General features: G+C 34.9%; 1 protein-coding gene across 1 annotated transcript in view; it reads left to right on the top strand.

Annotated features, from left to right (window-relative positions):
• LOC129232552 (ATP-dependent translocase ABCB1-like) overlaps positions 1-23,359 on the top strand; it is a 103,148-nt gene that overhangs the window by 35,298 nt on the left and 44,491 nt on the right. The window contains exons 10-18 of the mRNA XM_054866688.1: positions 930-1,133; positions 1,921-2,098; positions 3,413-3,570; positions 4,824-5,063; positions 11,865-12,023; positions 12,106-12,207; positions 16,601-16,678; positions 17,908-17,991; positions 18,355-18,558. Of these exons, the coding sequence (XP_054722663.1) occupies positions 930-1,133; positions 1,921-2,098; positions 3,413-3,570; positions 4,824-5,063; positions 11,865-12,023; positions 12,106-12,207; positions 16,601-16,678; positions 17,908-17,991; positions 18,355-18,558 (1,407 nt within the window). The remainder of the gene's footprint in view (positions 1-929; positions 1,134-1,920; positions 2,099-3,412; positions 3,571-4,823; positions 5,064-11,864; positions 12,024-12,105; positions 12,208-16,600; positions 16,679-17,907; positions 17,992-18,354; positions 18,559-23,359) is intronic.

Here is a 23,359-nt window from a genome sequence, read left to right on the forward strand (position 1 = left end):
TTAATTAAATTAATTACCCTTGTTACCAAATAAAAATTTTATAAAAAGTTTTGCGTTGAAAAGTTCGCATCAATAAAAGTAAAAGAACCGTTAAACATTGCTGAAAAGGTAGAATAGTGAGAGAACGCGGCTGAAGCGACGACCACTATCAAATTTTCAATCGTCAAATGTTGACAATTAATCGCCATGTGGCGAGACGCGCCAGCTAATTTTTCCTTTTATGTCATATGCAATGAAGACATCATTCTACTAATTCAACCCATCTAACCATTGTCATCTAACTAGTTTTCCTAGGTCAATTCAATGATTCCACTAATGTAACGGTTTTCATTGGAGGAGGGGGGAGAGGGGTGCCTCCTTAGGAGGGCTTAGACAGGTTTCAAGGGAGGCGTGAGTGCGTAAAAGATAAAATAAAAAGCGAAAAATGCTAATTTACTCATTTTTGTGGTTGCGTATGAATCATAAATAATAGGGTCTGTTCACTACATACACTATTATTTATGATGTTATCTAATATTTTGAGAAATGTCTGACCACCACGCCAACCTTAATTAGTCCTACATCAGCCGAAAAAAATTTGTAGTTATTTCCTCTTATAGTAATAGTTCTTAGAATAATAGATCTTCTAATAGTAGTTTTTAATGGTAATACTCTGCTCAAAATGATTTTTTGTGCAACACTGTTGAATCTTGTGTTTGAAATTTTCCAGATTTTTGTTTAATAAATAGTTTTAACTTTCCTAATCAGTCTGCTATCCTACTTCTAATATTAGCCCCATATAGTTGTGGTGGTTGAATTAAGGGAGGGAGGGGTGTGACCTCATATCAGTCTTTAAAGGGGGGGGGGGGTTAAAGCCTGAAAGATTGAAAATTCCTGCATAGAATGTATAATAGTTTTTATTTTGAAACATTTTTAGTCTTTTATTTTAGGTTGAAATGGATGGCATCAATGTCAAAGATTTGACCGTGGGTTGGTTGAGAGATCAGATGGGTTTTGTGGGACAAGAACCTGTTTTATTTTCAACAACGATTGAAGAAAACATTAAACTCGGCAAACTCAATGCTTCTACAGATGAAGTTATTGAAGCCGCAAAAATAGCCAACGTTCATGATTTCATAGCTAGTTTGCCAAAGGTATGAATATTAAAAGTATTTCGACATATGTGAAATTTATTTTCATGAGCTGTGATCAAAAAGTAAGGTGACTTTTTATTTTAATTAAAAATATTCATTCATCAATATTTATGTTTACCCTTTCAAAGTAACCTCCCTCAGAAATAATATACTTGTGCCAGCGCTGTTTCTTAGTCCTCGAAGTACTTCTGCTTAGCACCTTTATCCTTGAACTTTTCCACTCTTCCGGTGATTTTGACCAATTTGTTTTTGACCAGAAACAACACCACAACTAAACTGTTGAGGAACAAACTTCGCTGACACACGTCTCATGCCGAAAACATCCGTAATAAAATATAAAAAATATTGTTTTGAAATTGAAAGAGAAGCTTGATAGGCACTAAAAGGTAGGAAACATTCTAAGTAAATGATTTCTTGATTACAACACTCAACAACTGCAGTTAATCTTAATGTCTATATATTTCGGTTAGTTCAAAAGCAGTCAATGAAATTAAAATTAAATATTCAGAGAAGAAAAAGTATAGGAGAAAAAGTAAAAGTTTAATCTTCAGTTAAATAACAGTTTTGAGTGCAATCGGATTGGTCAGTTTTTGTGGTCTAATACCGTCAAACAGTTAACTATTTGTAAAAGTTCTCAAAAAATAAATTCTATGTTTTTTTTTTCTTTTTAGTAGCGTAAAAGGGACCAATTTTGCAACATTGAAAATCGATCACTTACTACGTTTTCTTCAAATTCATGAATAATTTTAAAAAAAAAACAACCAATTTTAATGCTTGTTTCTAACAGAAATACAAGACATTAGTGGGCGAGCGTGGAACTCAACTCAGCGGAGGCCAGAAACAGCGAATCGCCATTGCCCGAGCTCTCATCAAAAACCCGAAGATACTTCTATTAGATGAAGCCACTTCTGCCCTAGACAATGAGAGCGAAGCAGTCGTTCAAGCAGCCCTTGATAAGGTATTGCGTAAATAGAATTCAACATTGGCGAAATAACAGCAAAAAGAAATACTTTTGACTCCAGTGAAAGTTTTCGAACTGATTACTAACTTCGACGCTTTGAAAAAAAAAAAAAAAAAAAACACACAAAATTGAAGTGTTGGTGTGCTACTGGGAGATGTCGGATGAGCTGGAAACGGCAACAGAAAATGGTACATTTGTATATTAGATCAGCGAGAACACTTGAGTCGTAAAACCTTAAAATTACACATCCTCGCTGATCTTACTCATTACAAAATAAAGTGATTTGTTTTCGCTTCCAGTTGTTCCGCTTACTCTCCGTGGTCAAACTTCAGTCATTGTTTTGAAAACTCAACATAACAAGCTTTTGTTCACCAAAAATGTTAACTGTTTTTCAACTTAAATTTTGTCTTTGCTTTAAAATATTTTTTAACGTTGTTAAAAAATTATTTATTTTAAAATTTTATTTTAATCACACGACCTACAGTTGGCTCTCTGTTTAACGACTTTCAAGGGACCACAAAAAATTGTTCTTAAATAGAAAGCGTTCTTAAATAAAATGCTTTTAACACTACGGTGGACCATCTGGGACCGTAAAAAGCCGTCGTTAAATAGAGAACGTCGTTAAATAGAGCGACGTTAAACAGAGAGTCAACTGTATTTGAGGAAAGGAAAATGCAATGTTTTGCTCATCTGAAACAGAAAGATTTATTTTCAACTGTCAAGAAACCTTGCAATCTAGTATGTAGTCCAACTCCCCATCTTTGACACTCGGCGGACGAATCGAAAACATCGAGTTCCTAAGAAATGGAAAAAATAGCGAAATCGACCGCAAATCAAGACTTCCACAGTTGAGATCAGTGGCGGATTTACCTTGTCGCAATATCCAGGAGCTCCCACGACATAGCGCTTCCAAAAATGATTCAAAAAAGCGCAAGAGAAAAACATTTTATGTTGTTCCATTCCTGTCCAAGGGAAGCCCAAAAATGCATTGCAACTGGCACCCAAACCTGTAAATTCATCATTGATTGGCACATTAACAGGGAGTATAGCACGAGCTTTACACAATCTGTGAACACTATGTAGATTGGTAATTTTTATTTGCCCTAGAGCGCAGTAAGTATGGGTGGGATAAATATCAACACTAATATACCACTCAAAACATTGGACGACTCTTCTGAAAAAAAAAAAAAAATCTTGATTAGTGCTACCCTCAGTTATTTTGTTTGCAAACTGTAAAATGAGTTAAGGATGAATGCCAACCCGTTTATTATGATTTTGGTTTGAAAAAAAAATATATTTTCGTTCTTTTCTCAGGCAGGAAGGGGCCGCACTACGATTGTTGTTGCTCACCGACTTTCCACAATCAGAACTGCTGACAAAATTGTTTTCTTGTCAGATGGAAAAGTCAAGGAATTCGGCACGCATGAAGAGTTGATGAAAAAGAAAGGATGTTACTACGAGTTAGTGGAAACACAGGTAAAACTTTAATGAACAGAACACTCAATTAATGTACCATTGCAACAGTTATTCAACTGGTTATAACGAAATGCAATCATGTCGACGCAATGTAAGCTACAACCATACTTAATTCATGTTGCTCTCTCTGGAATTTGTCGGAATCCAAAGCCAGATACGAGAGGGAAAATGCTCTATTAAAAACTCAAAGCCCACACAGAAATTGAAATAGCAATAAGAGTTGAAAATACATATTCCTTAATTACAATAAAACTTGTTTCGGATGCAAAAGAAATGAGCTAAATCATCCAACAAAAGCTTCGTTACTGATCAACAATTATAACACAAGTCTCAATTTTTTCTCGTAGCTCATCTAACAAAGCACAATTTCGAGTAATCAACATTCTTATGGATATTTGTATTGCATTCTGCTTACGAAATAAACTCTAGACAGAACAATAGTCCTCAGGGCCGGATTTGGAAATGTGGAGGCCCCGGGGCAACGAAGGAGTGGAGGCTTCTAATCAGAGTTCGAAAAGATCATCATATTTTCGAAAATATCCGATGTTTTGATATATATCCGAATATTTTGATATATACATATATATCCGATATTTTCGAACCGTGAAAGTTAGGATATTTTGTAAAAATTTTATTGTGGGGGCCCCTTTGTTGTGGACGCCCCGGGGCAGTAGCCCCGCCTGCCCTCCCTTAAATCCGGCCCTGGTAGTCCTCCAAAAAGATACATATACGAGCAGTTGTAATTATGTTCATCAAAGAACAGGAACTTATCATCGAGCAAAGATAGATTACTTTTTAGTTTGACCATTTAGCATTTTGTATATAAGTCACGTGGTCCGTTCAGTCTATTCTTTATGCACTAAGAGTCAATTCTTTGTGTTACCTAGTCTTCACTAACCATTTTTTCAATTTGAAAAATCATCGCAAGTGTTTTAATGGAGTTCTTTTTTTTTCATTTACAATATGTGTTCCTTTACCCCAACTAATCCAACAAGATAAATCACCATAAGTGTTTTAATACAGTTTGATTCCATTTTACACAGGTTTCCTTTTAATCTAACAATATGATTCTGAGTTTCCGTGAATTTAGGATGTAAATATCATTAAAAACTTTGGAAGTGAAACAATTTACTATATAATTTTCTTATGAAGAAAAAAAAGTGTGCAAAACATTTTAAAAGTATTATTTTTCGTACATTGTTTCTGTTTAACGGAAATTTGAAACATTTCATAAAACTAATGTGTTGTTGCAGGCTAAGAATGCTGAAGAAGATGCTGAAGAAGAAGAAGTGAATGATGAATTATGCGATTTAGATACAAAAAAGAGCCTAGTGAGTAATGAATCTGTACAATCTGATGAAGGAAAGGAAAAGCGAATCCTACACCAATTTGCTTCAGGAAGCACTTCCTTGTACAGGCAAATTTCAAGCGTCAGTAATCGTCTGTTCAGGCAAACTTCAGCTATTAGTGGCCAAAGCAAAGTCTCTCCTGCAGTAAGTTTCGATTTAAAAATGCAATTAAGGTAATGCACTAGTAGTGGCCACAGTTAAGCATATTTTACGTCTTTTTTAAACTGTGGGTCTACAACATTAATTCCAATTTTTTTGCTCAATGAACGTATTATAGCCCAACTATTCCTGAATCGTCCAATTTTCTAAAAATGCAAGAATTTCAATTTTTTCAATTTTTTATCCTTTTTTTCCCAAATTTCAAATTTTATCCAATAGTGGTCACTCCAAAATCTGAGATTTTCAGTAGTGGCCACATGCATGATTCAGTAGTGGCCATCTGACATCCTTTCCTAAGAATTCACATTACTCACTTTAAATTCAAATAACTGATGGATAAAATTGATTCAATATGATAGTTACATTAAGTACCAATACATTAATCACAATTTTATTGTTCATTTCTTTCTTCAAAGTACATACGTACTTAGGATAAAATAAATATTTAGTAGAAAATTTGCATTTTTTGTACGCTAATGTAAAAAATAAAGTAAAAGAAAATAAATGTACTTATGGAAGTATTCTACATATGAACTTTGGTAAGTATGAACTGAATAATTATTATCACTACGAAATCATCTTTACTTATAAAAATGCTGAAAGTCTGTCTGTATATCTGGATCCCTGTCTGTCTGAATGTCTGTGACGCGCATAGCGTCTAGACCGTTCGACCGATTTTCATTTAATTTGGCACAAAGTTAGTTTGTAGCATGGGGGTGTGCACCTCGAAGCGATTTTTCGAAAATTCGATTTTGTTCGTTTTCTATTCCAATTTTAAAAAAATTTTCCCGAGCAAAATTATAAGATGCACGAGTAAATTACCAAGTTATCATAACGTGGAACCGTAACATGGGCAAGCCAATTGGCGAGAAAGTCACCATACATTATTTGTAAATACATAGGCGAGCCAAAAGACCTTTTAATTTTTCTACTACGGACAAAGCCCTGCAGGTACCACTAGTTCATAAGAAAATAGTGAGTACACAATTCAATGTAATTCTAGGACAATCTGTTTCCTACAACTTACCAAGGTATATCAATGGATATAGGAAATTGGTAGCATAAGTTTTCAATACTACTAAAGGCAGGGGTCCAATACTACTAGGTGCAAGTGTCCATGCACCTAGAGAGTCATGGATTTCGGCTATGATCAAAAGTGGTCATGGAAAGTCATGATTTTCGGCAAAAAGTGCTCAAAAATCATGGAAATTGACAACTGGTCATGGGTTTTCAGTTCAAGAACATGCATATTTATCGAATTCTACACATTAGCTTAAACTTAAGCATCTTGGCCATTTTTTACGCTATTACGTGTTAATCCCATTTTTTCACACATTTCTAAATCCGATTGCATCCGATTCTTTAATACTCGCTCATTTTTCTTTTCCTTGTGGTTTTACCTTTTGGACATTTATAATTGTGTATTTAGCATTATTTTTAACCCTCCTTATGTGTCTAGTTGTGTAGTTGAGGACTTTTAGACTTCTAGTTTTGCCGATCGCATTCGATGCAAAAATTTTAAGTCATCCGTGTTGATTCAAGAGACTCATAAAAATTATCATTAATTCTCAGCTATGTCTTAAGTTAATGAAGATTTTAGAAAATAAAATTGGTCTGAAGAATTAATTACGGACGTTTTGTACATCGATAAAATACAGAAATCAGGGAATTTTCAAAGGTAATTTTTTTTTTAAAAGTCCGTAAATGTTACATATTTTACGAATTCGGAAATGTTTACAACATTTGTAACCTACCATAAAACTTTTGCGGTAAATATCTGGTATTGTCTGGTAAACTATTTTTTAAGTACTTTAATATTTTTTTTTGATTATTTATGCTATTTATTGTAAACATAATTTTAGTAACTACTAAATTATTGCTAGTCACAGATAATTTAGAAAACTACTAGTAGTACCATGCTCCTATTTTTTATTCAGTAAGCTGTGAAGTTTTATCCGGTAAACTGATAATTTCCCCCTTCCCAAAAATTTGAATTTTGGGCGTCCCTGACTATTAGCTGTCATAAATAAATATGAATCAATAGATTTTAAATTCCAAAACACATACATACTGACATGATTTAGACTACCAAAGACAAAAAGTGTTCCATAAACAAGTGTTATAACTGGGAATTTTATATATCATGGCTTTTTCTAATATTACTGTGTGTGACTTATTTCTAATAAGTGTTTTACCTTAAAAAAATCTGTATTTTCAAGAAATGATTGCTAAAATCTAAGAAATTAAAAATTATCTGCTTTGCTTAAAAAAGGGATAACTTCGATCAAGCATTATGCCCTTTCTCCTTTATTTTTTTGCCTGCTCAGCAGGCAGGTTGCATTCTCTCTCTCGGTTCTAGTAGAATGTTTCTCCTCTAATTCCTGTTTTTTTCTGCCAACAAGTTATTTAATAATTCCTCCCCCCCCCCGTGAAATGCGCCTCTAGGCCAGGGCGTATGGGCGTAGGGGATGACCTGTTGAGTAATCCGGGCCTGTCAATAGAAGAGGTAAACGCACTAGCAGTCGCCAAAGTGAAGCATATTTTTGTAGCTTTTTTAAACTGTGGGCCTACACTATCAATTACCATATTTGAAACTCAATGAGTATATTATAGTCCATCTTTTCTATAATCGTCTCATTTTTTAAAAAATGCCAGAATGTCAATTTGTTCAGTTTTTTTCTAACCTCAAATTTGATCCATCAGTGGCCATTATATAATGTACATGAGTCAATAGTGGCCATATTGATGTTTAGAAGTGACCACCGGGTGGCCACTACTAGATCACACAATAATTTTACATAAGAAATGAGGCAAGTTATTATGTTAAGGTATTACAACTTATTAAAAGGAAAATTGAGTTGATATATGAAAAACCTTCCTGATTCAGTAGTGGCCACTCGGTGGCCACTTTTGAATTTCCTAACATTTTTGGTACCAATAGTGGCCACATGAACTGTCAGCAAAGAAAACAACTATTTGGAGTTGAAAACGTTCCAAACATGATCTTTCACATTTCATAACATGGTTACAGCTCTAAAAATATTATTTTTGAGCATTGTTCTATTCATAATACAACACAATGTTTTTATACCACGTTATGGAGAAGCGTTAGAAGACAGCTGAAAAAACATGGACAATCCAGACGACCATACTAAATAATTTATAACAATTTTCCATGATGCTCTACCTACTCCTCCTTGAACTGCCTACTACACTATAGCCTGAAGTCTACTTCCTGTAAGTATAAAATATAAACCTTAAAGTGGTCACTGCTGAAGCAGTGGCCACTACTGGAGCAGTTATCTTATATGGCATATACTTTGTTTAAAATGTCTTAAGAAGTCAATAGAAACCAAAAGCAACTTTTACAAAAAACAATTTACACAATGAAATTATAATAAAAAAGAAATGAATAAAATAGGTAAAAATACATGTTATTGTGAAAATTTAATGATATTACAAGATTACACAAGCACATACCCATGACATAGAAATAAAAATGTATTTCAGTGAAATCGGCGTCTATAGCACTAGTCAACAGAAAATAACTTTTTGTCTGCATCCTGGTTTTAAATAGTTAATTCCTACTAATTTTGGGTCGAGAAAAACGAGTTTGGTAGTTGATTTTTAAATTTAGCTCTTGTTTTCAAGATACATAAAAGTTCACGGGAAAAATATACACAGCAATCACATATTAATTTAAAGGTAACGTTAAAAAGAAAAAAAAAAATACTGTGCAAATAAATGGCATTAAATGGTTCCTGTTTCATTGAAAAATGCTTATTTTTGGAAAGCAGTGGTTGTTTTTTTGGCTTATTGCTGTAAACGCTTCATTTTCGATTGCTTTCTGTACGTCAAAAAAGGACCATCTCTTGTAATAGTTCAGCAGCATTTGGTGAGCATTAACTCAGTCCAATGACCCTGATATATGCGTTTCATTGTAAAGATATCTTAGTGAAATCTTTTCTCATGCTCACTGCTCATTGCTTTAGTTTTTAAACAAAGTATCCTGGAAGAAGTGAACAAAAGTTTTACAAAGAGACAAAGTGAAACAAAAAGTTTTAGAGAGTTTCTTCGATATTCAATGAAGTGAATGAAGGAATTTTCTTGTAACAATGCATTCGCCTGGTCGAAAAATTGGGAAAGGCATTTGGAAGATTCTCAATTATTTTCAAACGTATATGTAGCAAGAGAGAGAGAGAGAGAGAGAGAGAGAGAGAGAGTGCGCAGATTTATGCTTGGAAACGGGAGGTGACATTACTAGCATATAATTAATGAAGTTATGAGAATTGCGTTACAAAAACAGTGAAAGAGAATTAACAACGGAATCTACCGTCGAAAGTCGGACATTCGCGTAGATCTGTCCCGGGAAATTGTTCGAAATTGTAGTTTTAAAATTGAAGGGTTTGCAGCAACAAAGATTTAACTCCAGTTTTTGATTGTTGGTATATCTCCTGGAGTTAACTCCATGTTGCCTCAAGCGAATGAAGCAGCTAACTCATTCCAGAGAATAACTTTAGAACTATCAACCGGAGATAACTCCTTGTTGAACCAAACGAACTTGAGAACTATCAACTGGAGATAACTCCTTGTGAAACCAAACAACCAAAAAAATGGAGTAACTCTTCGTTGCTGCAAACCCTTCAATTGCAGTTTACACGATCTCTGGTGATGTTCGGAGGATGAGAAGTTCAGGGACTTTTATGAACGGTTTAAGCTTGGAGACCTCCTCCTTTAAAATTTCTTGAAATTGAAGTCCTAAAAATGAAATTTTAAGACTATTTTTAACCATAGGGGAGGGGAGAGGAGAATCGGGGATATTGTCTGATTTTTCATGAAAATGATATGTCCTAAATAAGCCCAGTTGTAGACTGCCTTTGTTAAAGTTAAGGGAAGAACAGGGGTTTGGGCGACCTTTCCTCAGAAAATGTTTGAATTTAAGGTTCTAAAAAATCAATAATAGGCTATCTTTGTAAATGTAAGGCAAAAGTTTTGGATTCGGAGCCACCCTCCCGGAATGTTTTTCGGAGTTAAAGCTCAAAAAATGAAATTTTAGAAGTGTTTCAATGATGTGGGGGAGAGAGGATTTCCTCCACTCGCAAGGAAATTTAAGTCCAAAAAACAGAATTGTAGGATATCTTTTATAACAAGAGGAAATGTTCAGAGACCCTTACCTGGAATTTTGTTTTTAATTTAATCACTAAAATCGAGATTTTATATGAACTTTAACTATGTGAAAAGGGAAAGCAGGCACTCACCTGAAATTTTTTTTCGAAATTAAAATCCTAAAAACCCATTTTTTGGTTGTTTCTGGTTAAGTTGGGGGATTGGAAGGAGTTCGGGGCTCTTCTCCGGGAATATTTCCGAAACTAAATCTTAAAAACACAACTATACAGGATACCATTCATGATAAGGGTTGGAATTTGGAGAATCTCTTACAAAAATAATTCGAAATTGAAGTTCCATAAGCAAAATTTTAGACGATTTTGGATGATGTTGTGGGAAGGGAATTTGGGACTCTTCTGCGGAAATTTGTAGAGATTGAAGTCCCTAAACCAAAGCTTAAGATAATCTTAGAGGACATTCGGATATCAAGTGCTCTGGGTTTCAGATGGGGAGGGGGTTACTGTAGGCCCATAATCCTTCTTCTGAATTCGCCATTGCGCTCAAGTATTGATGCTACTCTAAAATGACGCTATTCTTCCCCTATGTAATATTATTTTTAAACTATGCAATGATATATTTTTTAATGTAGGTATAATGTTGCGACCCCCTAACAAACGCTTCGCGACCCCCTTGGGAGTCGCGACCCACAGGTTCGGAACCCCTGACCTAAACAGACACACGTGGAACGCGATGTTTTACCTTTTTCTGTAATTTTGTAAATCACCGCAAAGTAGAGTATTCGAGCGCTGGAGCTGCGAATAGGTTAGTGAAGATACTTTAAATTTCTGACGTAGAAAAATCAGAGAACGATTAAGAATAGAATTAGATTAGAATAAACAAACAATAGAGTTTTATGTGAAAATTGTTATTAATTTATTGCTTTACAATTGTAATTTATGTTGAATTCTATTCTAAAACCGATGCCGATAATGATATTGGAGAAGATTTTAATGATTGTAACAGTTAATTTAGTTAATTACTCTAATTAGTAATAAAATTGTACACTCCAACGTTTCCATTAAAAGTTAAATTTATATTTATTGGTATTACTGAGTCTTTTTTGTGTGTCCGTGATTATTTCTTGCAAATAGACCGTCACTAGTTTTTAATACGACCACAGAATTTGACACCTTTTTGAGGGGTGTAGCATAGTTGAAGTGAGTTATCTCTTTTTTTCTCTAAATAAGTTCCTAACAATACATTCTTTAAAGATTTTTTTAAGCATTTTTATTTTAATGAATTTTTGATTGAAAATGTCAGGTTTTGGAGAATCGCCGAAATATTTCTCTTCCCAGGCCAGTCACTTAGGGGGAGTAGATGATCAACTGACCTCATGACTGGGAAATTAATGTATTTACATACAAGAGGGAAAGGTTGTTGCTGTTTTTTTTATAATTTATATTGAGTATAGAACCTCTGCCCCCCCCCCTCTCCTCGGAAAATCTTTGAAATGGCAAGCCTGTCTATTTCACTTCTCAAATACAACGGACAGAAAATCTTTCATATGATTTAACTCACCATTCCTGTCCTATTCCAGATCCATTATCTACTGCCAATGTGTCAAATACAAGTTTCCAATACATTTAACTATTATTTCACCATTTTTCCTCTTTGTTTCAGGATGAAGAAGATGTTCGAGCTAAAGCATCACCTTCCAAGATGAGACTACTAAAAATTTCAGCTCCTGAATGGCCTTACGCCCTGGTCGGTTGCATTGCTGCTGTACTCATGGGATTTCATTTCCCATTCAAAGGGATTATATTGGGCGACATAATTGGCGTAAGTGGTGTGTAGATCTCATAGTTGCAAATCATGTGACGAAATGTCCCTATTTTGCTTTGAAATTGTCTTTTTCTGATAGGTTTTAGGAAAGAACGTAGAGGAAATGCGAGAAAGTTACCTTTCTTACTGCCTTCTTTTTGTTGTCATGGCCTGCACATCTTTCATTTGTACTTTCTTGCAGGTAAGTTACTGTTTGACCGCGGATTGTATGCAATTTGGCAATCTGCTAAGTAAAGACGATTCCATTTGAATGAATCTAGCAGGGGAGAAGGGAAAATAATGATGGGATTTTGATGCACGCGTTCTATAGTGTCACTAGTGCCTTATTCATTTATTGCATTCTCTAAGATAAAATAAGGGAAAACAAAAATAGTTATCATGGAAACAACAAAAAGAAAAGAAAATATTTTCATTTCGTCCAGGAACGTAAAAGCAAAATGGTAAGCTCAAAACTTTGTTGTGAATAAATAAATCAATTAATTTTTGCCGTGAGAATATAGATCGAGTATACTTTAGATTAAAAAAATGTTGTTGAGAGCAAATTTTCTTTTTTACAAAACTAAGGCTAAATAATAGAGACGCAAAAGTGCACATCTTTAACAAACCAACTAACACCCCTATAAACTAATAGATACGTCCATTTCCACCTATAAACCGGACATTAGCCTTTCCATGTAATCGATGGTCAGACAGTGTCATCAATTTTAGTGCTTTAAAATGTTACTTGGAGAATTTTATTTGCTTCTGTGTGATATTTTTCCCTCGTGAAAAAAAAATATGAGAAATAAATAGAAGCTATTTTCCCCTTTGTCATCTTGAAAGTTGGTAAAAATGTCAGAAATATTTTACTAATTTTTCGTAAAATGCTATGAACGACACTACTAACTTGTGAAATTGTGCATCGTTCGACTTAACACATTTCTGGTCAGTTAGCTTCTTTTCTTTGAAATCTGCTCTAGTCCTTGAATTTTTGTTGCAGGTTGTAAGCTCTGAAACGTGATCCAGTCGTGAAATTAGCTTCAAAAATAAATAGGGTCTGGTGGGGGAAAGTGGTCAATGGGGTAAAGTGGTCATAATTCAAATAAATAGCTATAGTTTGGAAATTAATGTTCGAATAAATGTGAAAATTTTATTTTAGGGTATTGCATTTATAAACTATATTTTGAATACAAAATTTCACAACTGGCAAAATTTTATTTGGTAAAATAAAATATTTTGTGTGAATATGAAAAAATTCAAAATCTAAACAGCTCTTTTAACTTTCTTGGAAAATTTTGTTTGTTAGAATTATGAACAGATTGACTGCACAGGAAGCTTCCTACATGTCTCAAGAACTCTTTCTCATTAGCAGTTAGCTGAATCTATTTTGAATAATTTGTTAGAACAATTTAAGTAAGATGGGGTAAAGTGGTCATAATATTAGGCTTAACGAATATTGTTCTTCTAAAGTCACTAAATCTTTAAGTATAAGGCAGATATGTATTAAATATTAATTTCACTTAATATGTATTGTTTTTACAATAAACAGGGTTAAATTACGAGTATATGCGTATGTATACGCAAATACACGTGTAGGCACGTATATATACTTATTCACATAAATGCACCAATAAACACGTATTTGGGTATCTGCAAGTATTTTTTATCTATACAGATATACATTCGACTATACACGTATATTCCCGCTTAATATGCTCGTATATATACGAACAATTATATACTCAGGGAGACACGTATATACGCGTACGTACTCGAGTAGACACTTGCATATAAGCATATGATATACATGTATACAGGGTGAGTCTAAACTCTTGGTCAAATTATTAAAAGGTGTTAGACGGGAGGATAAGAAGCAAGAATCATAAGGAACATCCAGAATCAAACTCAAGGCTGACGCGCTACATGCACGCAAAGCCAGAAACTGATGGATGCAAAACATGTCACAAGTTTATTACACAAAGACAATTTTACATAACATTTTAGGTTTTAAGAAAATTTTAAAGTTATTGATGAAATTTGCGGCAGCTGTAATACATGCATCACAATCACTCTGTTGCAATTACGAGACTTTTGAAAAACTTTCATCAGTCGCTGCACCTTTGTTGCGATGCGTGTATTAGAACTACTACAGGCCGCAACTTTTAACAACTGCTCTAAATATGTCTTAAAAACTAAAATGTCGGGTGAAATCATCTTTGTGTAACAAATTTGTGACCTGTTTTGCTAACGTCAATTTCTGACCTTTTGTGCATGTAGCGCGTCAGCGAGCATAAGTTCCTTATGATTCTTTGATTCTTATCCTCCCCTTTCACACCACTTAGATTTTGCAAAAAATCTTGAATTCATTCTGTAAGCATACATGTATATTGGCGGATATACTCGTGGATATATGTGGATACATGTACTGGTGTATACACGTAAATGCACGTATATACGTCTAACAGGTAAGAATCGTGTTTACACGTAAACATACGAATATACTCGTGCTTTCATATATATTTACGTGAATAGACACGTACAAACACGCACGATATATCCACGAATTAACTCGTGTATACTCGTATAAGTATGTATGTACACTTATATATGCGTATATGCGTCGACTGTACGCGTATATACTCAGGTATGCACGCATATACTCGAGATACAAGCGCAAAACACGCATATGGTGTTCTTTTCTACGCTTTACTCGCATATACACGTGATACGTATATACTCGTGTAGACACGTATACACTCCTATAGGTAATCACGTATACATGCGTGAGTGTACGTGTATACACTCGTGTATACACGTATATACTTGAGTAGGCATGTGCATGCATCTGATGTATACAAGTATCTACTCATATATGAACATGTTTACTCATGTCTACACGACACGTATAGTAGACTCGTGTATACCCGTATATACTCGTACATATACTTGTAACTATAAAAATAACCGAAATCTACAAAAATTAGGGTTATTTGTAACGGTTTTGCAGTTTTTTTAAACTATGACCACTTTACCCCATGCTATGACCACTTTCCCCCATCCCATGGGGTAAAGTGGTCATAAATACAAAGGGAAATGAAAGTGTCATAAAACTACTTAAATTCAATATTTTTTTCCTGAAATGCAATGTACCGTGTTCTTTAATAATGCAATGTAAAATAACAACAAAAAAAGTTTAAGTGTTTAAAGAATTTATTGCTTTTATTATCCACCTAAGTTGAAAACCTACGATTTTATGACCACTTTACCCCACCAGACCCTAAGATTTTTAAAAATTGCGTAACTTGAAAATGGACTAAAAACGCCTTTTCTTGTACTGTATGCCTTTCTCTGTTCATACTATTCATTATCATCACAAATAAAAAAAGAGAAGCATTTTGAGAAACGTTGATCTTGTAATTTCTAAAGAAAATTGTCAAGAAAAAGAACCTACTTTTCTTTTCACTGCCTTTAGTTAATTTCAATCGTCTTCATGAACCACTTGCTTTCTGGATCATGAAGTATGTAACCTTTTTTTAGTAGGTACTATGAAAAACACTAATACAATTTATATTAGCATCATTAGTATTAAGACACTTATTTCATCAAAACTATGACTTAATTTATGTTTTGGGAAAAATATGCAACACGAGTTTTAAAAAAAATGTGGAATGCATTGGAAAATAAAGTAATAACTCAAAAAATAAATAAATAAATAAATAAATAAAATAAATAAAAATATATATCAAAGAATTTTCCATTATTACATCTTAAGTAGAACAACATGCTTCAATTTCCACCGTTCGCATATTCGGCGAGTTTAGACTCTGATTAGGACATCACGCATGCGCAGAAAACGGTTCAAATCGTAAACAACATCCATTCTAAAAGATAATAACGCAACTTCAAAAAGAACAAAGTGGCAGAAAAATTGCAGCCACGTGGTTTCGGGGTTACAAGGACCATATTTTTCAATGCGAAAGAAGTGAGTTTATGGATGAAAAGACATCCGACAAAATATATGTCTTCAGTTTTCCTCAAAAGTTGTGTTTCTAACGTTGTTTTATTACAGTTGTGCCACGGTGAGATGGCGGATGACTTGGAGCACTTTATTTTGTTGTGGGTAGGGTTAGCAAGAACGTGCAAGCAATAAAATTTTTACTGTTCGCGCGTTCTCGATGATCCTACTTACTACAGTAAAATTCCCAATTAATCCAGTGTTTTTTTGAGAAGGGTCTTAAAAATAATGTAAATTTCAAACAATTTAACGCAGTTTTGTGTTTGTAATCCCAAAAATACCTAACCACATTTCATCTAAAGTTTTCTTATTTCATTATCTATTTCGCGTATATTTTGAGGTTGATAGTAACTAAAATAAATAGATGACTTCGTACAAAATATATTTTTGAAGAAATGAGCAGAAGTTCTCACACTTTTCAAAATTTATGCGATAAATAAAATTGCTATAATAGAACCAATTTAGTGGAGGCAAAAAGCGAATGTATCGCTTCTCATTGATTTTTATTTCGTTGGGAGAACTCGTTAAATTTAACTTTTTCTCGAAAGCTCCGCATTTTTATTTATTAAACTCTTTTTAGATTTTCATGTTTACTGTTGCTGGTGAAAAGTTAACCTCAAGACTGCGAAAAATGGTTTTTGAAAATATAATTACGCAAGTAAGTCGTTCTTGATTTTTATATGGCGCATAGAGATGAAACTCTGTAACTCGTTGAATAATATTGTGTCTTTTAACGTATAGAGATGGAGCTGCTCCACTTGTTGACTAATATGTAACAAACTGAAAAGTTTAAGATTTTCGAGTATAAAACTAGTTTTGTAGTAACAGTAAGAATGTTTTCAAAGCTAACGTACTCCAAATAGGAATTGGTTTGATGAAATTACTTGGTTTTCCTTTTGTATTAGTTTACATCAATGTTCGTATACTTACCGTTAGTACCAGTTAAATATTTTGCAATAATGTTTTACTTTTTTACTGTTAACGGTTTGTCAACATATGAAAACAAATGTTATCCCAAATTTTGTTGTTTTCTTACCTGAAAATAACTTACTACGACCCAAGGAGTTCACTTAGTTCTTTCAGAATAAGGAAAGGGTTCTCCAGAAAAAAAGAGTTGAGAGTCGCTGCTCTATGATTTTTAGCACTATTTACCTTAAAAAAACTGAACTAATTCTGTCAGAGAAATACTTCTTTTCTTTAACCCGAGTGTAGGAAATCCAATTTTAAACTTGATAGAAAAAAAGTTACAAATCGTGTGTTCGATATTTCTGAAATTTTATGATTTTTTATTATACGTTTTAAAACGTGGTTTTACCGAAGTTTTTTTTCTTTTCTTTCCTAAATTCATGCAGCGAGAAGTTAAATTTGTATTCTACTTTCTCCAAATATATTAAAGTCAAAATATTTTTTATTTACAGGAAAAAATAATCAATATGTTTTTTAAAACAATTTTTGAAAAAAAAAGTAAATAAATGAGTTTATGTTCCAAACGGCTGTCACAGAAAGAAAGAAACTTCTATTTTTCTAATATAGCGGCGTCCCTAATAGTATGAATTCAGAATTCTTACTGTAACATCGCACGATTTCACTTATATAATAGAGGAATAAAATCGTTAATGTCTTCCATATGTCCCCCCCCCCGATTTTTAATGGTGATAAAAAGAGGTACATTGGTAAATACGGAGATCTTGATAAACACGAGGGAAAAATTTATATTTTATAAAATGAAATCATGATTTTAATGTTTGGACAGATGGATCAATGGATGGATGGATGGATGGATATTGGATAAGTGGATAGATGTGTACATTATTAAAAAATTTAGTCAACAACTCTAATAGGAGAAGTTATTTAAAGAATAATAAAATTAAGTAATTATTTTTCTAGGATATATCGTTTTTTGACCAACCTACGAACAGTGTTGGATCATTATGTTCTAGGCTAACATCTGATGCATCCAGTGTTCAAGGGGTAAGTTGCTCAAAATACTTATGAAATACGTACTTTTTAATCGCTTCTATTGAAATTTTTTAACCCAAATTGTAAGTTTAAAAGCATGTACAATTTCTGGTGCATAAAACTTTGAAGATCGTTTTCATTAAGACAAGTTTTTTCACGGAATGTAGTTTCATTAATGACTTTTTCATTTGTCTTCTTCCAACAGTTTTTAACTGTTTTTAAAATGTAAATTTAGGAAAAGTTGTAATATTACAATTATTTCTACATTTCTTAACCAGTCTAATACAATTTTCACAATGCTTGGAAACTAGCAGAATATTCCACTTAATTTTTATTAGTTATAGTTAAAATAATCTGGAATTATGATCTTCACAGTGCACTGGTTCCAGGATATCCACAGTACTTCAAGCGATTTCGACGATGGGAGTTTGTATTTTCATAGCTCTCTACTACAACTACAAAATCGGATTGGTTGTTTTGGTGTTCATTCCGTTCGTTCTCTTGGCGACTTATTGGGAAGGAAGTATCGTGAGCGGACAGTCCATCGGAGAACAAATCGCTACAGAAGGAGCTACTAAGGTAAGAGAAATTAAGTTCATTTTCGCAAAGTGCTGGGTTCGAGTATTAGGAAAGAAGTCAACACAACTTCATAAAAGATATAAAGAAGGAAAGAATATGGGGAAAAAAATCTCCTAATAATTGATACAATCTATTTAAATAAAACAGAGAATATATCTGTGTGTATATGTGTATGTATGTGTGTATGTATGTTCCCTATACAAATCCACAGTTTGCGTCGGATACCTACTAAATTTGGCAGGGAGGTACTTGGCAACCCGAGAAGAACGTGGGGGGGGGGGGGGGTTCAAACGCTAAATAAAAGTATCGAACCGTTCAAATTTTAATCTTAAGACCCGAGAATGGCATTAAATGGCTCTTTCTATTTGAAATAATTATCCGATCAGTACAAATTTAGCTCCATTCTAAAACTTGTGAAAAATGCCGCTGTAATTGATTTATACTCCTGCGAATTAAAAAAAAAAAAGAAAAAATCTAATTTGAATTCTGAAACTTTGAATTCAAATTATGTTTTTCGCAATCACGAGTTGCGACAAGACCCTACTCATTAGAGTTATTGTTTCTAGAAATGGCTCCCCCCCCCCAAGCATGTCCCTCCTCCTGGGTGGTTACGTGTGTATAGTTATGTGTGTGCAGGCTTAAGTGTGTGCACGTAGGCCTGTGTATGTGTGTAAAGGCGCTCACGCGTTGCGAGTGTGTATGAGCATGCGTGTGAAGTCTGCTGGACGCCACCACCCAGCAGAAGTGGATTCCGGGGGACAGTGCTCAGGAACAGAGCAGCCGTGCCGCCGCCGCGCCGGTGGGCGGTGGTGCTGCTGGTCCAAGCTCAAAAATAATCAGCAATCGTGATTGCTCAAAAAAACCAAGGCTGTAAAACCACCGGGAAAAAATATAAAACCATTTTTAAGCCTAATAGAGCAGAATTTCATGTCGGAAAAGTACCGTTTGCTCGATCTCGTTTTAAATCAGCGTGAATTCGCAACCCCAACAAACTTTAGGGGTCACTGTGGCTACGTCTAATAGTGGATGAAAAAGGTAAAACAAACGCTTGCCGTAGCGTATAAAATGCAAATAAGCCTAGTAATTTTTGTAAGTATTTTTATTTATTTATTTATTTATTTATTTTTTTATTCTTCTTAAATTACTGTTTTAAGTTTTGTGGATATTCTGGCCGACATAGAAGGACATGAGAAATCAAAAAGCATTACTAAACGTCAGAAATTAATTCAAATCACGTAGTTCGTAGTTCTCAATCAGCCATTTCCACGATATTGAACTCAATATTTATCAATTCTTGATGGAACTACATTTTCATTGAGGCCATAAGACTGACAAGAATAACATTTAATGTTAAATAATTTTAATTACATGACATTGCGATTGATTACCAAAAGAGGAAGATGATACTTTGTTTTGTTTGACTAGCGCTAACTGTTTTACATTTAGATCTGAGTTATTTCTTAAATTGCCGAATTGTTTAATTTTATTTTTAGCTGTCTTGTATGTTGCTAATTTCTAAATTATATGATTTAATTCTGACATGCTATTCAAATCATCAACCAAATTCTCACGGATATATGGTGGTAATTTTTTTTTAAAATTGATCTTCTATGATTTCTTTAAACTTATCGAATTCTGTAATCTTTCGATCATTTTTATCCAGTCAAAAAAAAAAGGCTTAACTGATAGACGAAATCTTGTCAAGGGTTCTTTCCTTGCACAATCACAATACTAAAACTATAACCCTAAACAAATTTTTGACGAAACTCTTCAGCCGATAATGTTAGCAAAAAAGTAAAGTTGGCGCACTATTTTTGCGATTAAAATTCTCAGCTTTGCTAGTTCAAATTCTAAACATTTATTCTCGCGTTTAAACATTTTTCATTTCGTTCTGCAATAATATTTTCAAAAAGTTATTTGGTATGATGTTCATTCCAACTAAATGCTGCAGCAAAATAAGCTTAGTTAAATTAGTTATTTTTAAATTAGGCAGAAATGAAAGCCCAAATTCCTCAGCTCATGTTATCAAATTTTCCTTCCGAGCTTTAGATTTAAAAAAAAAAAAAAAAAAACTTTACACTTACACTGGTGTGCAAAAATTAAGGACAAAGTCGAAAAATTAGCATATCAGCTGAACGAAGAGGCAGAGCGGACAGAAAGACCAATCAGGAGATTAAGTAAGGTAATGTACGGTAGCACATGCGCAGATATGCAGGCAGACGTAATGGTGGAGTGTCTGAGTAGTATAAAGCATGTTGTCGGTGTAAGATCAGTATTTATGGCAAAGAGATTGCACGCCGTATAGTAGTAAAAATCACACCGAGTTGCAGCCTCAGCAAGAAATGGCGAATAATCAATCTGTTAGACGACATCTGGATGCTTTTACCCGAGGTCGAATCATTGGGAAATTGGAGGAAGGTCGCAGTGTGACAAGTGTGGCTGCAGAGTTCGGAATTGTGCTCACAGCATCGTTTTACGACTTTGGAGACAATTTCAAACTACAGGAACAGCTATCCGGGGGTTCAGTAGTGGTCGTCCACGAGGAACCACACCCGCAGATGACTTGTATATTGTCTTACAGGTCAGAAGAAACAAGCGGCAGACAGCGGGAGAAATCGCTAGACACACGACACAGGCGACTGGACGACCGATATCGCGTTTTACCGTGGCCAGAAGACTGCACGGTGGTGGTCTGCTTGCACGACGCCCTATACGGTGTGTACCTCTAACGCCTGCCCATCGGAGAAGGCGTTCTCTGTGGTGCCGGGAGCACCGGAATTGGAGAGACAATGAATGGGGACGAGTACTCTTTACAGATGAGAGCAGATTCAGTCCGGGTAGCGATTCTCATCGCATACTCATCTGGAGAGAGCGGAGAAGCCGTAAACATCGCTCGAACATCATTGAAAGGGACAGGTATGGAGGTCGCGGTGTTCTCGCTTGGGGAGGCATCATGCTTGGTAGTCGTAAAGACCTTCATATCTTCGACGCAGGTTCAGTCAACGGGACCCGTTATTGTAACGAGATTCTTCTTCCATATGTGCGTCTTTTTAGAGGCGCTATGGGTCCGCAGTTCCTTTTCATGGGCGACAATGCACCATGTCATCGCACAGTAGCTGCCGAACAGCTCTTAAAGAGTGAGGATATTGAACGTATGGATTGGCCGACACGATCTCCGGATCTCAATCCCATCGAGTATGTACGGGATTTTTCTAGGCAGACGCTTGGCAGCTCGTACCTTACCACCAGTAACGATTCGGGAGCTTCGATTGGCGCTGCAAGACGAATGGGCAGCAATGCCTCAACAACTCATTGACTCATTCTCAGCATGGGCAGACGCTGTGAAACCTGCGTAGCAGTCGAGGGGATCATATATATCCCCTACTAAAGACCGGATGTTTCTTACTGGACACCCATCACAGGGATGTTTCGGCCTTCAGTCGCATTTTGCTCCATGCTACTCTTTCAATAAAGCTTCTTTTTATCCCTCTGATTTCTCTTTTAGTAAGTGTTGCTTACATTATACATGTCCTTACGTGTTGGGGATCTTACGGTATTAAATGTGTTGATTTGGAAAGCTTTTGTACAAAGTTATATTGAAAAAACCGTCTCGTCCTTAATTTTTGCACACCAGTGTATACCAATACACACAAAAACAATAAAAAAAATTACCTGGTCTTTCAAAAAAAAAATAATAATAATAATAATAAAATAAATAAATAAATAAATAAATAAATAAATAAATAATAGTAATTTGAATTTTAGGCATCTTGAATTCAAATTATGCTTTTCGCAATCACGAGCGTGTGTGTGTATGTATGCGCGTGTGTGTTTGTGTAGGCGCATGTGTGTGCATGTTGTGTACGCAGTGCTGTGTGTGTATGAGTGTGTGTAGGTGTGCGTGTAGGTGTGTGAGTTTGTATGCGCGTGTGTGTATGCGTGTGTGTGTGTAGGATATGGACGCAACCTGGAGACGGTTTTCGCTATTGGAGCAGCATCGTGAGGAGCCGGTCGACGGTGGTGCTGGCAGAAGGTCCTGGTTGGAAAATAAAATGATAGCACGCCAAAACAGTCAAATAAGAACAATAAGCAATCGTGATTGCTCAAAAAAAAAAAAAAGAAAGAAAAAAAAGAAAAATTAATTTGAATTTTGACGGCATGAATTCAAATTATTTTTTTTCGCAATCACGAGTGTGTGTATGTATGTGTGTGTGTTTGTGTGTAGGGGGTATATGTATGTGTCTGCAGGCATGTGTGTTTGTGTCTGTGTGCTGGCATAAGTGTGTGGGTAGTTGTGTGTATGAATGTGTGTGTATTTTTTTTGTGTGTGTATGTGTAGGTGTCTGTATGTATGCGTGTGTGTATGTGTGCGTGTGTGTATGTGTGCGTGTGTGTATGTGTGCGTGTGTGTGTAGTTGTGTATGTATACGCGTGTGTGTAGTTGTGTATGTATGCGCGTGTGTGTATAGGACATGGATGCAACCTGGAGACGGCATTCGCTATAGGAGCAGCATCGTGAGGACCCGGTCGACGGTGATGGTGCGGAGGGTGGCGGTGGGAAAATAAAATGATAGCACGCCAAAAACAGTCAAGTGAAAGCAATAAGCAATCGTGATTGCTCATAAAAAACCTTTACACTTATACCAATACACACAAAAACAATAAAAAAAATTACCTGGTCTTTCAAAAAAAAAAAAAAAAAAGAAAGAAATAATAATAATTTGAATTTTTGGCATCTTGAATTCAAATTATGTTTTTCGCAATCACGAGCGTGTGTGTGTATGTATGAGCGTGTGTGTTT

The sequence above is a fragment of the Uloborus diversus genome, chromosome 1 (genome assembly GCF_026930045.1).
Source record: "Uloborus diversus isolate 005 chromosome 1, Udiv.v.3.1, whole genome shotgun sequence".
NCBI lineage: Eukaryota > Metazoa > Arthropoda > Arachnida > Araneae > Uloboridae > Uloborus > Uloborus diversus.